General features: G+C 40.0%; 1 protein-coding gene across 2 annotated transcripts in view; it reads left to right on the top strand.

Annotated features, from left to right (window-relative positions):
* The window catches only part of LOC128687609 (kelch-like protein 17), a 69,081-nt gene extending 53,977 nt beyond the window's left edge, over positions 1-15,104 (top strand). The window contains exons 11-14 of one of the 2 annotated variants that reach the window (XM_070084030.1): positions 6,733-6,849; positions 8,058-8,313; positions 9,118-9,258; positions 12,665-15,104. In XM_070084030.1, the coding sequence (XP_069940131.1) occupies positions 6,733-6,849; positions 8,058-8,313; positions 9,118-9,258; positions 12,665-12,731 (581 nt within the window). In that variant the 3' untranslated portion in view covers positions 12,732-15,104. Of the gene's footprint in view, positions 1-6,732; positions 6,850-8,057; positions 8,314-9,117; positions 9,259-12,395; positions 12,526-12,664 lie in introns of those variants that run through there. The other variant, XM_070084029.1, reaches the window with a different exon arrangement.
* Positions 15,105-17,932: the final 2,828 nt, after the last annotated feature.

Here is a 17,932-nt window from a genome sequence, read left to right as displayed (position 1 = left end):
TGTGTGTGTGTGTGTGTGTTGATGAAGAATACTGGTGTGTGTGTGTGTGTGTTGATGAAGAATACTGGTGTGTGTGTTGATGAAGAATACTGGTGTGTGTGTGTGTGTGTGTGTGTTGATGAAGAATACTAGTGTGTGTGTGTGTGTGTGTGTTGATGAAGAATACTAGTGTGTGTGTGTTGATGAAGAATACTGGTGTGTGTGTTGATGAAGAATACTGGTGTGTGTGTGTGTGTGTTGATGAAGAATACTAGTGTGTGTGTGTGTGTTGATGAAGAATACTAGTGTGTGTGTGTGTGTGTGTTGATGAAGAATACTAGTGTGTGTGTGTTGATGAAGAATACTGGTGTGTGTGTGTGTGTGTTGATGAAGAATACTAGTGTGTGTGTGTTGATGAAGAATACTGGTGTGTGTGTTGATGAAGAATACTGGTGTGTGTGTGTGTGTGTTGATGAAGAATACTAGTGTGTGTGTGTGTGTGTTGATGAAGAATACTGGTGTGTGTGTTGATGAAGAATACTGGTGTGTGTGTTGATGAAGAATACTGGTGTGTGTGTTGATGAAGAATACTGGTGTGTGTGTTGATGAAGAATACTGGTGTGTGTGTGTGTGTTGATGAAGAATACTGGTGTGTGTGTTGATGAAGAATACTGGTGTGTGTGTTGATGAAGAATACTGGTGTGTGTGTGTGTGTTGATGAAGAATACTGGTGTGTGTGTGTTGATGAAGAATACTGGTGTGTGTGTGTTGATGAAGAATACTAGTGTGTGTGTGTTGATGAAGAATACTGGTGTGTGTGTGTTGATGAAGAATACTGGTGTGTGTGTGTTGATGAAGAATACTTGTATGTGTGTGTTGATGAAGAATACTAGTGTGTGTGTATGTGTGTGTGTGTGTGTGTGTGTGTGTGTGTGTGTGTGTGTGTGTTGATGAAGAATACTTGTGTGTGTGTTGATGAAGAATACTGGTGTGTGTGTGTGTTGATGAAGAATACTAGTGTGTGTGTGTTGATGAAGAATACTAGTGTGTGTGTGTTGATGAAGAATACTAGTGTGTGTGTGTTGATGAAGAATACTAGTGTGTGTGTTGATGAGGCAGAGAGTGTTTTCCTGGGGCTGGGATGAAGGATATTGTTAGCCGTCTGGATGACATCATGAGAGGTAATGGGAGCAATCCTATTATCTGTCTCAGTGCTGGAGGCAACGATGTTGGCAGACGTAGGAGTGAGGACCTGATTAGCAGGTATAGGTCAGCAATAGAGATAATTAGGAGGAAGGGTGGGAAACCTGTCATATGTGGCATTTTGCCAAGGAGAGGAGTTGGAAATGAATGGTTGTCCAGAGCAATTGGTGTCAATTGCTGGCTGGACAAATACTGTAAGGAAAATGCGGTAACATTCATTGACAACTGGGACCTCTTCTATGGCAGAAATGACATGTATGCCAGGGACGGGGTTTACTTATCTAGGTGTGGGGTGGGAGCACTGGCCAACGCAGTGGAGGGAGCTGTTAGGTCTTTAAACTAGGAATAGTTAGTGGTATGGGTTTTGGCGGGAAAACTGTGAAGTCTCAGGGTAGTAATATGAGTACTAGGAGAACTGGTAATAGGCAAAATAAGGTGGATATTGGAAAGCCAGTGGCACTAATTGACAAGGACAGTAATAGGTTTAGTGGAATAACAGAAAGGAGCAGGAAGGGTAAAGAGAGAGGAGGGTCTTTAGGTATTTATTACACAAATAGTCGCAGTGCTAGGAATAAGATGGACGAGTTGAGACTAGTTGCTAGTGCAGGTGACATAGATGTATTTGCCATTACTGAGACGTGGTTTAATTCAAAAAGTCGGGACATGCCTGCAGAATGTCACATTCAGGGTTTTAAATTGTTCCAAGTAGATAGAAGTATCGGGAAGGGGGGTGGGGTGGCACTGTATGTCCGAGATCGCTTGAACTGTTGCATAAAAACGGGTATTAAGTCTGAAGTAACACATACAGAGTCTGTTTGGATAGAATTTTCAGAGGGGCATGAAAAGTTAATTTTAGGTGTGATATACCGTCCCCCAAATTTAGATAGGGACCAGGGGAGACTACTATGGGAGGAAATTGTTAGGGCCACAAGGCACGATAATGTAGTAATTCTAGGAGACTTTAACTTTAGTCATATTGATTGGAATTTCTTGACTGGGAATTTAGAATCATACGACTTCTTAGAAGTAGTTCAGGATTGTTTTTTGAAGCAGTTTGTGACAGAACCTACAAGGGGTAATAACCTGCTTGACTTAGTTCTGGCAAACAATGAATCCCTTGTTAATAATTTAGAAGTTTCAGAGGAACTGGGTGCTAGCGACCACAAATCAATTACATTTAGAATTGAATGGAAGTATGATAGTAGGGATAACTCAGTAACAGTCTCAGATTTTCGCTTAGCAGATTACGATGGGCTTAGAGAACACTTGTCATCTGTTGACTGGGGTAACGAAGAGAGCTATCAATATGACAGTTTTCTGAACACAATACATGCTGCTCAAAGAACGTTTATCCCGTATAAAGAAATTAGATCAAATAGAAATGACCCAAAATGGATGAATAATAGGCTGAAATATCTACTAGGGCATAAGAAAGGAATTTATAGGCGTATCAAAAGAGGCGAGGGTCATCTTATGAATCAGTATATCGACATTAAGAGGGACATTAAAAAGGGGATAAGAAAAGCTAAAAGGGACTATGAAATTAAAGTTGCTAGGGATTCTAAAACTAACCCAAAAAGTTTTTTCCAGGTATATAGAACAAAAGTCAGAGATAAGATAGGTCCCCTTAAAAATAACTATGGGCATCTTACTGACAAAGAGAATGAAATGTGCTCGATTTTAAATAATTATTTTCTCTCGGTTTTTACACAGGAAGACACTAATAATATTCCGGTAATTAATTTTTATAGTGGGCCAGAAGAAGATAAATTATGTAACATCACAGTCACTAGTGAAATGGTTGTGAAGCAGATAGACCGACTGAAGCAAAATAAGTCACCGGGTCCTGATGAGGTTTTTTCAAGGGTTCTAAAGGAATGCAAAATGGAAGTCTGTGAAACATTAACTAATATTTTTAATTTATCTCTTCAAACAGGTGTAGTGTCTGATATGTAGAAGATGGCTAATGTATTTCCTATTTTTAAAACAGGGGACAAGTCGTTACCGTCAAATTACCTCCCAATAAGCCTGACCTCAATTGTAGGCAAATTACTAGAGTCAATTATAGCTGAGATTATAAGAAGCCATCTCGATAAGCATAGCTTGATTAATGATACTCAGCATGGATTCACAAGAGGCCGGTCTTGTCTAACTAATTTATTAACTTTCTTCAGTAAAGCTTTTGAGGCTGTTGACCACGATAAAGAATTTGATATTGTTTACTTAGATTTTAGTAAGGCATTTGATAGAGTTCCGCACCAAAGACTGTTGAAGAAAGTAGCAGCTCATGGCATTGGGGGAAGGGTGCTCTCGTGGATCGAATCATGGCTCACAGACAGGAAGCAGAGAGTGTCCATAAATGGGGTTAAATCCGAGTGGGGATCAGTAACAAGTGGCGTTCCACAGGGATCAGTCTTGGGCCCGTTGTTGTTTATAATATATATCAATGATCTTGATGAAGGAATTACTAGTGATATGAGCAAATTCGCCGATGACACGAAGATAGGATAATTGATTCAAACGTAGATGTTAGGGAACTTCAGGAGGATTTAGACAAACTCTACTCTTGGTCAGAAAAGTGGCAGATGCAGTTCAATGCAGACAAATGCAAGGTTCTGAAGCTCGGGAGTGTCCATAACCCTAGCACTTATAAGTTAAATAATGTAGAACTTAGCCATACAGATTGCGAAAAGGACTTGGGGGTTATGGTAAGCAGCAACCTTAAACCAAGACAGCAATGCCTAAGCGTACGTAATAAGGCAAATAGATTACTGGGATTTATATCAAGAAGTGTAAGCAACAGAAGTCCAGAGGTCATACTGCAGCTTTATACATCATTAGTAAGGCCTCACCTAGATTATGCAGCTCAATTCTGGTCTCCATATTACAGAATGGACATAAATTCGTTAGAAAACATTCAGCGTAGGATGACTAAATTAATACATAGCATTAGAAATCTTCCTTATGATGAAAGATTGAAGACTCTTAAGTTACATTCACTTGTTAGACGAAGAATGAGGGGAGACCTGATCGAAGTGTATAAGTGGAAGATAGGTATTAATAAAGGGGATATTAACAAGGTCTTGATGATGTCTCTCCAAGAGAGAACCCGCAGTAATGGATTTAAATTAGATAAGTTTAGATTTAGAAAGGACATAGGAAAGTATTGGTTTGGAAATAGGGTAGTTGATGAGTGGAACAGTCTACCTAGTTGGGTTATTGAGGCTAGGACTTTGGGTAGTTTCAAATTTAGGTTGGATAAGTACATGAGTGGGAGGGGATGGATTTGAGTGGGACTTGCACATCAGAGCTTATTTCTTGGGTAGCATTGAAAATTGGGTTGGTCAAATGTTTGTTAGTGGGATGAATTGTAAAGGACCTGCCTAGTATGGGCCAACAGGCCTGCTGCAGTGTTCCTCCTTTCTTATGTTCTTATGTTCTTATGAATACTAGTGTGTGTGTCGATGAAGAATACTAGTGTGTGTCGATGAAGAATACTAGTGTGTGTTGATGAAGAATACTGGTGTGTGTGTGTGTGTCGATGAAGAATACTGGTGTGTGTTGATGAAGAATACTGGTGTGTGTGTGTGTGTCGATGAAGAATACTAGTGTGTGTTGATGAAGAATACTGGTGTGTGTGTGTGTGTGTTGATGAAGAATACTAGTGTGTGTTGATGAAGAATACTGGTGTGTGTGTGTGTGTCGATGAAGAATACTAGTGTGTTGATGAAGAATACTGGTGTGTGTGTGTGTGTTGATGAAGAATACTAGTGTGTGTTGATGAAGAATACTGGTGTGTGTGTGTGTGTTGATGAAGAATACTAGTGTGTGTTGATGAAGAATACTGGTGTGTGTGTGTGTGTCGATGAAGAATACTAGTGTGTGTTGATGAAGAATACTGGTGTGTGTGTGTGTTGATGAAGAATACTGGTATGTGTGTGTGTTGATGAAGAATACTGGTATGTGTGTGTGTTGATGAAGAATACTGGTATGTGTGTGTGTTGATGAAGAATACTAGTGTGTGTGTTGATGAAGAATACTAGTGTGTGTGTTGATGAAGAATACTAGTGTGTGTGTTGATGAAGAATACTAGTGTGTGTGTTGATGAAATTGGTCATGTGTTTTATAGGAATATGGAACCATGTTGATATTAATATTTCTTTTTTGAGTAATTATGGGTGTATTATAATTAATATGATATGTAAATGCTAGTGTTGTGTGTCATAACAGTGGAACACTCTGTGTGTCATAACAGTGGAACACTGTGTCATAACAGTGAAGCACTGTGTGTGTCATAACAGTGGAACAGTCTGTGTCATAACTGTGGAACACCCTATGTGTCATAACAGTGGAACACTGTGTCATAACAGTGAAACACTGTGTGTGTCATAACAGTGGAACAGTCTGTGTCATAACAGTGGAACATCCTATGTGTCATAACAGTGGAACACTGTGTCATAACAATGGAACACTGTGTCATAACAGTGGAACACTGTCATAACAATGGAACACTGTGTCATAACAGTGGAACACTATGTGTCATAACAGTGGAACTATATGTGTCATAACAGTGGAACACTGTGTCATAACAGTGGAACATTATATATGTCATAACAGTGGAACACTATATGTGTCATAACAGTGGAACACTATATGTGTCATAACAGTGGAACACTATATGTGTCATAACAGTGGAACACTGTCATAACAATGGAACACTATGTGTCATAACAGTGGAACACTATATGTGTTATAACAGTGGAACACTATGTGTCATAACAGTGGAACACTATATATGTCATAACAGTGGAACACTATATGTGTCATAACAGTGGAACACTATATGTGTCATAACAGTGGAACACTATATGTGTCATAACAGTGGAACACTATATGTGTCATAACAATGGAACACTGTGTCATAACAGTGGAACACTGTGTCATAACAGTGGAACACTATATGTGTCATAACAGTGGAACACTATATGTGTCGTAACAGTGGAACACTGTGTCATAACAATGGAACACTGTGTCATAACAGTGGAACACTATATGTGTCATAACAGTGGAACACTATATGTGTCATAACAGTGGAACAATCTACGGAGATGTTCATGTTAGGAGAACCTAATCTGTTTTTCATTTTCCTGGAGTTATCAGCACCTGATATTCAGGTGATGATAACATTCCAAATTAAAATTCAGTGAAGCCAGAGGCTCCAGGACCTGAGATACTAACCTCAATAAGACTCCATCTCTTGGCCCCTGCCAGACTCTGTCTCTGGACCCTCACTGTGGTTTCTGTTGGCATCCAAATCCCTCGTCTATGCAGCAAGCATTTAGTACTGATCTTTGACAGTCCTAAAATAAGTCTTCAGTGTGTCTCTTTTGCCTTCATACACACTAATGCTGAATAATAATTACATATAATAATTCCCACTTCCGCCCATCAGCACTAACACCTGCGTCACCCTCACTATATGATAAGTGTCAGTACTACAGTGTTTACCAGTAAGAGCCGTCAGTAACATGCAGCACGTCTGTTTACCAGGGTACGACGGAGCGTCGTGCCTGAGCAGCGTGGAGAGGTACGACCCTCTCACAGGGTCTTGGACTTCGTGCCCAGCCATGGCTACACGTCGACGCTACTGCCGGGTCGCTCTTCTCGGTGAGTTCTCCTGAATTCTATCATGCGTCAGTCATAAGTCTTCTTTCTTCCTGGTAATGGTAAACTCTCTTACATCTTATCTTGTGTCAGTCATAAATCTTCCTTCCTGTGAGGTTTATTTGTTCTATAGATATGTTCTACTGCTTATACGACTTATACACGTCGGCCGTCTCCCACCTAGGCAGGGTGACCAAAAAAAGAAACTTTTACCGTCATTCAAAACTTTCACCATCATTCACACACAATCACTGTCTTCGCAGAGGCGCCCAAATATGACAGTTTAGATGTCATTCCAAACAGCCAGTATCCCAAACCCCTCCTTTAACTAAAGAGTGGGCATTGTACTTCCTACCTCCAGGACTCAAGTCCGACTAACCGGTTTCCCTGAATAACTTCACAAAATATTACCCTGCTTACACTCCAACAGCTCGTCAGGTCCGAAAAATCATTCGTCTCCACGCTCCCACATGCCTGCTGCATGTCCAGGCCCCTTGCACACAAAACCCCATTTACGCCTTCCTTCTATCCTTTCCTAGGACGACCCCTACCCCTCCACCCCGCCACTATAGATTTATATACCCTCCAAGTCATCCTATTTTGCTCTATCCTCTCTAAATGACCAAACCTCCTCAACAACCCGTCTTCAGCCCTCTGAATAATACTTTTAGTAAATCTACTCTTTCTAATTTCCACACTACGAATTCTCTGCATAGTATTTACACCACACATTGCCCTTAGACGGGACATCTCCACTGATTCCAGTTTTCTTCTCGCTGCAACATTCATAACCCAAGCTTCACACCCATATTGGTACCACTATAGTACTCTCGTACATTCCCTTCTTTGCCTCCATGGATAACGTTTATTGTCTCTACAGTTACCTCAATGCACCACTCACCTTTTTCTCTTCATCAGTTTTGTGGTTACCTCGTCCTTCATAAACCCAACTGCCGACAAATCTATTCCCAGATATCTGAACACATTCACTTCTTCCATACTCCCTCCCTCCAATGTGATATCCAATATTTCTTTACTTAACTCGTTTGATACCCTCATCATCTTACTCTTATCTATGTTCACTTTCAACTTTCTTCCTTTACACATATTTAATGATGATGACATTATTATGTTATGAAATAAATCTTTTAGTGTCTGTCTTCTCTTTTTAACTTTGTTACAAAAGTAGTCTCATTCTGTCTCACCACCAGATAACTGCATCTACGCCCTGGGTGGCTTTGACTCGACTAACTACCAGTGCACCGTAGAGCGGCTGGACCCACGGGTGGGCAAGTGGATGTCTGTGCCACCCATGATGAGCAGGAGGAGCAGCTGTGGCGCTGCCATACTCAATGCCATGCTCTACTGCATAGGCGGCAACGATGGCACCATGTGCATGTCGTCGGCTGAGAGGTTCAACCCTAGAAGGAATACCTGGGAGCCTATCACTGCTATGCATTCTCGCAGGTGGGTGGCTGGGTGGTGGGTGTTGTTGGGCGGGTGGGACTGTAGGGTGGGATGCACTTGCACCTAGTGTGTCTACTGACTGATATTCTCGTTGTAGCAGTCTCCCGAGGCAGCCATCTCTGTATGTCTGAAGCAGTCAGTCACCTCTCCGTATGTATGAAATCTGAAAGGCAAAAAATATGCAAAAACACACTTAGCAACGAATACGCGATATGAGCAAAACGTTGTACAGTCGACGTGTTCTCTGTGCGGTTCAAGAAATGAATCCCTCCGCCTCCCATAACCCAGCTCCTGTACCTCAGTCCACGTAACAGCCACAACAGCTGTACCTTAAAACCATCAAGATGTACGGGAGCATTATATCGTCTTCTTTATGAAACCTAGGAGTTATGACTCAACCCTCCTTAGGGATCCGGGAACTGGTTGTGAACACATGCTCGAGGCTCCGAAGGTTCAGGTCCGGTCTTTGTTGTTCCATATAATGTTTTAGTAATTGAGTGGATTTTTGTGGCCTTTAATTACAGCAGAGTTTGGCTGTGACAGTGCTGTCTTGATCTTAGTGAACGGAGGATAGCGCTCACTCACGAGGTGGTGGAAATTGATGGGTTTCTCTGATAATCATGTTCATTGACAGGTCAACCCATGAGTTGGTGGAGATTGATTTTTTAATAATTGTGTTAATTGACAGGTCGTCACATGAGTTGGATGTGATTGATGAGTTCCTCTAATTGCGTTAATTGACAGGTCAACCCATGAGTTCGTGGAGATTGATTATTTCTTTATAGCAACTGTGTTAATTGACAGGTCAACCCATGAGGTGGTGGAGATTGATGGATTCCTCTACGCCCTGGGAGGCAACGATGGCTCTTCTTCCCTCAACTCCATGGAGAGATACGATGCCAAACTCAACAAATGGGTACTCGTCACCTCCATGCTCTCCAGACGGTAGGTATCGTGAGGTTATCAGTCATTATGGTAGATTTGCAGGGTCAGTGGTTATGATAGATGTCATGGTAGGTATCATACGATACCAGTTATCATGGTAGGTATCATGCAGTACCAGTTATCATGATAGGTATCATGCAGTACCAGTTATCATGATAAGTATCATGCAGTACCAGTTATCATGGTAGGTATTATGCAGTACTAGTTAACACGGAAGGTATCATGCAGTACCAGTTAACATAGTAGGTATCAAGCAGTACCGGTTGTCATGGTAGGTATCATGCAGTACCAGACGTCATGGTAGTTATCATGCTGTACCAATTATCATGGTAGGTATCATGCAGTACCGAACATCATGGTAGGTATCATGCAATACGTTATGATGGTAGGTATCATGCAGTATTAGTCATCATGGAAGGTATTATGCAGTATCATTCATCATGGAAGGTATCAGACAATACCAGTCATCATGGTAGGTATCATGCCATACCAGTCATCATGGTAGATATCATGCAATACCAGTTATCATAGTAGGTATCATGCAATACCAGTCATCATGGTAAGTATCATGCAATACCAGTCATCATAGTAGGTATCATGCAATACCAGTCATCACTGTAGTTATCACGCAATACCAGTGATCATGGTAGGTATAATGCAATACCAGTCATCATTGTAGGTATCACGCAATACCAGTCATCATGGTAGGTATCATGCAGTACCATTCATCATAGTAGGTATCATTCAATACCAGTTATTATGGTAGGTATCATGCCATACCAGCCATCATGGTAAGTATTATGCAGTACCAGTCATCACGGTAGGTATCATGCAATACCAATCATGGTAGGTAGCATGCAGTACCAGTCATCATGGTATCATACAGTACCAGTCATCATGGTAGGTGTCATGCAGTACCAGTCATCATGGTACCATGCAGTACCAGTCATCATGGTAGGTATCATGCAGTACCAGTCATCATGGTAGGTATCATGCAGTACCAGTCATCATGGTAGGTATCATGCAGTACCAGTCATCATGGTAGGTATCATGCAGTACCAGTCATCATGGTAGGTATCATGCAGTACCAGTCATCATGGTAGGTATCATGCAGTACCAGTCATCATGGTAGGTATCATGCAGTACCAGTCATCATGGTAGGTATCATGCAGTACCAGTCATCATGGTAGGTATCATGCAGTACCAGTCATCATGGTAGGTATCATGCAGTACCAGTCATCATGGTAGGTATCATGCAGTACCAGTCATCATGGTAGGTATTAGGTAGCTTTCTTATCTCCAGCTGCCAGACCAACACTCGTACAAACACCTAAATTATTTACCACCCAGAGTGGTGGATGACCCAAAAACGAAAGCATGTCCACCATCACTTGATACATTTCCAGGAAGGTGAAGACATCATGAGTGATGGCTCACTGAGCTTTATACACGTTAGATTAGATTAGATTTTTTATTTTGACTAATTACATGGTTGTATAGAGGAAGGTAATAGTTGGGTGTACATGCGAAAAGCCCGTCTATATGCTGAGCACTTTTTATTATGCGACCAAAAATACTTTAAAACAAAAGCGACAGTGGCTGAGCATTTTATTCTTTCTTTTTATTTTTCCTGTATACCCATAACCTCCTTTTTTTACTCTGTCCTGCTCCAGTTTTTTTTCCTTCCTTCTGTTCTTACCTCCAAAAATTTGGCTAGCTGAACTCCACCTTTCCCACCAAACCTCTAAAGTGCATGCGTTAAACTCCCCATCTTTAGTTCTGGTAACCCATTTCTATGAATGCCTTCGTAGAATATTGCTGTAATATCTTCACTTTTTTCTGTACTTGGTTTGATATACAATTTCAGATAGACATTGCCTGTCAGATGTGTCCCTAAACCACCGAATCTCAAAATGCCAAGCCTCTTTCGCAACCCCTATCAAACGTTCTCACATATTCCTACTCGAGGTACAAGTCACTTTTTTAGCCATATCTCTTTCACGCGTTCGTTCCTTTTTTCTTACGTGAACATAACATAACCCCCTTTCTCTATTTCGCTGTTCGAATTATATTTCCCATACTGCCACAGTGTTCACGTTTCTTCACTCTTATTCTGTGTATATCTTCCCACATTTTTGTCCGTATCTATATGAAGAGAATTCCTTGGAACACAGTTGTAGAACGGTGACTGTGTTTCTCTCTGTCTTATCTTGCTTCCCTTAACATTCATGTATCTGTGCTGAAGTGATGTGTGTTATGAGACCCACCTTGAGTGAGGGGGAGGAAAGTGTACTATAATAACATTAATAAAGTAACTGCATTAATTAATAATGCTTCGTAGAAGTGAGTACAAATAGGAAGTACGTCTGTCTCGCTCTCTGCAGACTAAGGATCAACCCTTCACCATGTCTTCGCTGAATGACCCACATGGGTTTAGTACTAAACATGAATTAAACATCTGGGAGATTAAGAGGAGTTCAGTAAGATAGTTTGGTAGCAGATGTATTGGATCTGGATATTTTACTGAAGCTGTGTTTGAAAAATGCTGACTGCTCAGATACATCTCTGCATTTTCTATTGTTATCCCATAAATCAAGAGAGGACACACAGTTACTTTTAAGTGCTTAATAGATTTTCTCTTAAGTTTTTAGTTCTAATTTGCAATAATATTTAAATGTTGAAATGTTTATTTGTGTTTTTTTTCTTTTCCCAAATTAGGCATATTAATGATTCTACATCAAATATGGTGATTTTTCAGATTTACAATATTTCGTATAGAAAATGGTTGGAGATATAAAAAAAATACTTGCTACTTTTTTTATATATCCAGTTTAAAATCTTCACTCATCTGCCATTCATTAATTAGTAGGTCGTCAGTGGGGGACAGTACTGACCTGTTACTATTCAGTCACCATCATGTCCCTGTACCTAGTACATCGTGGGTGGGGAGGAAATATGCTGAGATTGCCACCAGTCATTAGCTGTCGTGTTCTTGTATCTAACAGTTCGTTGTTGGGGCAAGAACGCTAGACTGTCACCAACTAATTATTCTCTAGTCCGTGGACCTAATAGTTCATTAATGAGGGCACTACTGGCCTGTCACCAGCCAGTCACTGTCGTGTCCATGTATCCAACAGGTGGTCAGTGGGGGCAGCAGTATTGGCCTGTCCCAAGCCCGGAAATGAGCTGGCATCCAGAGGGAATTAATCTCTTTGTCCATCCAGCTACCCAAGAAAATACTATACATAGGGGTCAAGAGTAAAAAAAAAAAAGGTGTGTTTTCCTCCCCTGTATAGCAATCCCTACATGTTATATAACACCATAGAACCTGGAGGGAACTATGTTGTCCACAGGTTAATATCCTACAGGCTGAAGCGTTTCACTAACTGGTGAATTTCTCCACTAGATCCTCAGTGGGAGCCGCAGTGTTGGACTGTCTACAGTTGGAGAGGGGGCTGACCAAGTCTACTTGACAGGTGGACCGTTACCCATCCCTCGTGTAATAAGTCACTGGATTACCTGAGGCACCCCGGACCAATGAATCTATAGAATCTAGATCAAATGACCTTACTTGATCTTACACAGTAGCCTTCTAGATTATCTCTGGGTAATAAAATATTTGTCAGTAACTGTGTATGTGTGTGGAGATCTACTGCCACTTTCAAACTAGTGAAACATAGATTAATTTTTACTACCAAGTGTGTCATATCAGTGTCTATGTTGTGTATTGAATAGTGAGTCTCCCTAAACACTTGTCTTGACAGAAGAAAAAGGTTAATCATTTTATGTAAGTGTCTTCTAACTAGTCTTCTATGCCTTCAGAGTCCGCTAATTGTTTTAACTGATCTGTTAAGCCATGTAGTCAATAAATTTATTTGAAAATCAAAAATATGCCGTTTTGTACGGTAGCGCAAAGACAAATTTGTATCAAAATAACTTAAGAAAAAAGGCTCTCCTGTGAGTGAAACATTGTACAATGAAGGTCACCTGTGAGTGAAACGTTGTCAGAATAAACATTTGCTCTGTTGTCTTTGCCCTACTAGTTAATGATATACCTTGCATATATGAATATATTTATAAACATTCCAAAACCAGCAGTAAATTTTCATAAGGCCAGAGTTCTAAATATAATGGAGATATCAGAAGTCTATTTAGTTACTTGTTGCTCCTTCTATGTTGGATATAAATGGTGTGTTGCCAACATCAGTAAAGAAAAGACACATGTTGCAGAAAAAACTTTCACTCCGGTCAACGTTTCGCTCTGTGTGGATCTTTATCATGACTTACTAAAGCTCTATTCAGAGCTAAACGTCCCAATAAATGCTTGTTCTGCAGCGTATGTCTTTTCTTCCGATGTTTATATTCATCTACAGTATATAATGAAAAGTTGCATCCCCAGTATAACTTATCCCTACATGCTAAGAGTGCATGTTTGTAAAGGGTGACCTGATATGCATTTAATGACGTGATGTGTTTAATCTGACACGGGTTTAATGACCTGACGTGTTTAATCTGACACGGGTTTAATGATCTGACATGTGTTTAATGACCTGATGTGTTTAATCTGACATGTGTTTAATGATTCTGACATGTGCTTAATGACCCGACGTTATTATTGACCTGACATGTGCTGAATAAGCTGACATATTTAATGAAGTGAGATTCATGTCTCATGACCTATGCGTATGATGACCCTCTGTGTGTTCCAGAGCCTGACATATTGTGTTCCAGAGCCTGACATATTGTGTTCCAGAGCCTGACATATTGTGTTCCAGAGCCTGACATATTGTGTTCCAGAGCCTGACATATTGTGTTCCAGAGCCTGACATATTGTGTTCCAGAGCCTGACATATTGTGTTCCAGAGCCTGACATATTGTGTTCCAGAGCCTGACATATTGTGTTCCAGAGCCTGACATATTGTGTTCCAGAGCCTGACATATTGTGTTCCAGAGCCTGACATATTGTGTTCCAGAGCCTGACATATTGTGTTCCAGAGCCTGACATATTGTGTTCCAGAGCCTGACATATTGTGTTCCAGATCCTGACATATTGTGTTCCGGAACCCGACATATGTTTGACAAACTCGCATTATTTAAGCACCTTATTTACATGTTTAAAGATCTGACATGAGTATTTAACATCCTAGCACGAGTACTTAACTGACACGAGTGTTCAACACCCTAGCACGAGAGTTTAATCTGACACGAATGTTTTATACCTTAGCACGAGTGCTTAACACCCTAGCACAAGTGTTTAACGTGACACGAGTGTTTATTTAACACGCTATCACAAGTTTATAACACGCTAGCACAAGTGTTTAACTTGACACATTACTCTAAGCCACATAAGGTAAACCTGTGCAATTGTTGGTGCATTAAGAAACACATTTTTTTAAATATGTCTTCACAAAAGAATTTATATGAATTTTTTCAGCTATGTATATAAGTGCAGATGAAGGACGTTTTTGCACATATCTTTAAGTATGATCTCATTTTTTAATAACTTTTTCGACAATGTGTATATTTTATGTACAAATGTTTATATTACTTTTCTGATACTGTTAAATAATAGAGGAAATAGTGGAAAATATAATTGTTATACGGTAATTAAATTATAATGTTCTATTGCATATGTTTACACTGCATTATTTCCATACATATTTTATTGAGGAAAAAAATATTGAATAAAATCATTTATATGAAAGGAATATTTTACACATGCTGTATATTAAATATTAAAAATAAATATGCCTATTAAGTTAAATGATAGTGGACATAATTGTTTAGGAAGTGACTCCTTGAAATATGTCCAGTAGGTGGGCAAGGATGTACATACACCGAGAGGTATACATCTCAGTGTATATACACCGAATTAACTTGAATCCCTGTTTAAGTAATTAAAATATTGACTGATGGTGAACAAGTTGCAGCCTCAATGAGCCTTTGTGTAGCCGACAGGCTAACTCACTCTCTCGCTATATACACACACACACACACACACACACACACACATATATATATATATATATATATATATATATATATATATATATATATATATATATATATATATATATATTCAACAAGTCGGCCGTCTCCCACCGAGGCAGGGTGACCCAAAAAAGAAAGAAAATCCCCAAAAAGAAAATACTTTCATCATCATTCAACACTTTCACCACACTCACACATTATCACTGCTTTTGAAAAGGTGCTCAGAATACAACAGTTTAGAAGCATATACGTATGAAGATACACAACATATCCCTCCAAACTGCCAATATCCCAAACCCCTCCTTTAAAGTGCAGGCATTGTACTTCCCATTTCCAGGACTCAAGTCCGACTATATGAAAATAACCGGTTTCCCTGAATCCCTTCACTAAATATTACCCTGCTCACACTCCAACAGATCGTCAGGTCCCAAGTATCATTCGTCTCCATTCACTCCTATCTAACACGCTCATGCACGCTTGCTGGAAGTCCAAGCCCCTCGCCCACAAAACCTCCTTTACCCCTCTTTCCAACCCTTTCGAGGACAATCCCTACCCCTCTTTCCTTCCCCTATAGATTTATATGCTTTCCATGTCATTCTACTTTGATCCATTCTCTTTAAATGACCAAACCACCTCAACAACCCCTCTTCTGCCCTCTGACTAATGCTTTTAACTCCACACCTTCTCCTAATTTTCACACTCCGAATTTTCTGCATAATATTTGTACCACACATTGCCCTTAGACAGGACATCTCCACTGCCTCCAACCGTCTCCTCGCTGCTGCATTTACCACCCAAGCTTCACATCCATATAAGAGTGTTGGTACTACTATACTTTCATACATTCCCTTCTTTGCCTCCATAGATAACGTTTTTTGACTCCACATATACCTCAACGCACCACTCACCTTTTTTTCCTCATCAATTCTATGATTAACCTCATCCTTCATAAACCCATCCGCCGACACGTCAACTCTCAAGTATCTGAAAACATTCACTTCTTCCATACTCCTCCCAATTTGATATCCAATTTTTCTTTATCTAAATCATTTGATACCCTCATCACCTTACTCTTTTCTATGTTCACTTTCAACTTTCTACCCTTACACACGCTGTATAATCCTCCGGGTTTAGCGCTTCCCCTTGATTATAATAATAATAATAATACCCTTACACACATTCTCAAACTCATCCACTAACCTTTGCAATTTTTCTTTAGAATCTCCCATAAGCACAGTATCATCAGCAAAAAGTAACTGTGTCAATTCCCATTTTGAATTTGATTCCCCAAAATTTAATCCCACCCCTCTCCCGAACACCCTAGCATTTATTTCCTTTACAACCCCATCTATAAATATATTAAACAACCATGGTGACATTACACATCCCTGTCTAAGACCTACTTTTACCGGGAAGTATTCTCCCTCTCTTCTACACACCCTAACCTGAGCCTCACTATCCTCATAAAAGCTCTTTACAGCATTTAGTAACTTATCACCTATTCCATATACTTGCAACATCTGCCACATTGCTCCTCTATCCACTCTATCATATGCCTTTTGTAAATCCATAAATGCAATAAAAACTTCCCTACTTTTATCTAAATACTGTTCACATATATGCTTCAATGTAAACACTTGATCTACACATCCCCTATCCACTCTGAAACCTCCTCGCTCATCCGCAATCCTACATTCTGTCTTACCTCTAATTCTTTCAATTATAACCCTACCGTATACTTTTCCTGATATACTCAGTAAACTTATTCCTCTATAATATTTACAGTCTCTTTTGTCCCCTTTCCCTTCATATAAAGGGACTATACATGCTCTCCGACAATCTCTAGGTACCTTCCCCTCTTTCATACATTTATTAAACAAAAGTACCAACCACTCCAACACTATATCCCCCCCTGCTTTTAACATTTCTGTCATGATTCCATCAGTTCCAGCTGCTTTACCCCCTTTCATTCTACGTAATGCCTCACGTACCTCCACCACACTTACATTCTGCTCTTCTTCACTCCTAAAAGATGGTATACCTCCCTGACCAGTGCATGAAATTACTGCCTCTCTTTCTTCCTCAACATTTAAAAGTTCCTCAAAATATTTTCGCCATCTACCTAATACCTCCATCTCCCCATCTACTAACTCCCCTACTCTGTTTTTAACTGCCAAATCCATGCTTTCCCTAGGCTTTCTTAACTTGTTTAACTCACTCCAAATTTTTTTCTTATTTTCATTAAAATTTCTTGACAGTGCCTCTCCCACTCATTCATCTGCTCTCCTTTTGCACTCTCTCACCACTCTCTTTACCTTTCTTTTACTCTCCATATACTCTGCTCTTCTTATAACACTTCTGCTTTGTAAAAACCTCCCATAAGCTAACTTTTTCTCTTTTATCACACCCTTTACTTCATCATTCCACCAATCACTCCTCTTTCCACCTGCCCCCACCCTCCTATAATCACAAACTTCTGCCCCACATTCTAATACTGCATTTTTAAAACTATTCCAACCCTCTTCAACCCCCCACTACTCATCTTTGCACTAGCCCACCTTTCTGCCAATAGGCGCTTATATCTCACCCGAACTTCCTCCTCCCTTAGTTTATACACTTTCACCTCCCCCTTACTTGTTGTTTCCACCTTCCTCTTTTCCCATCTACCTCTTACTCTAACTGT

Source organism: Cherax quadricarinatus, chromosome 11 (genome assembly GCF_038502225.1).
Source record: "Cherax quadricarinatus isolate ZL_2023a chromosome 11, ASM3850222v1, whole genome shotgun sequence".
NCBI classification, from domain to species: domain Eukaryota; kingdom Metazoa; phylum Arthropoda; class Malacostraca; order Decapoda; family Parastacidae; genus Cherax; species Cherax quadricarinatus.
The sequence above is the reverse complement of the archived record's forward strand: the minus strand, read 5'-3'. Positions and strand labels throughout refer to the sequence as shown.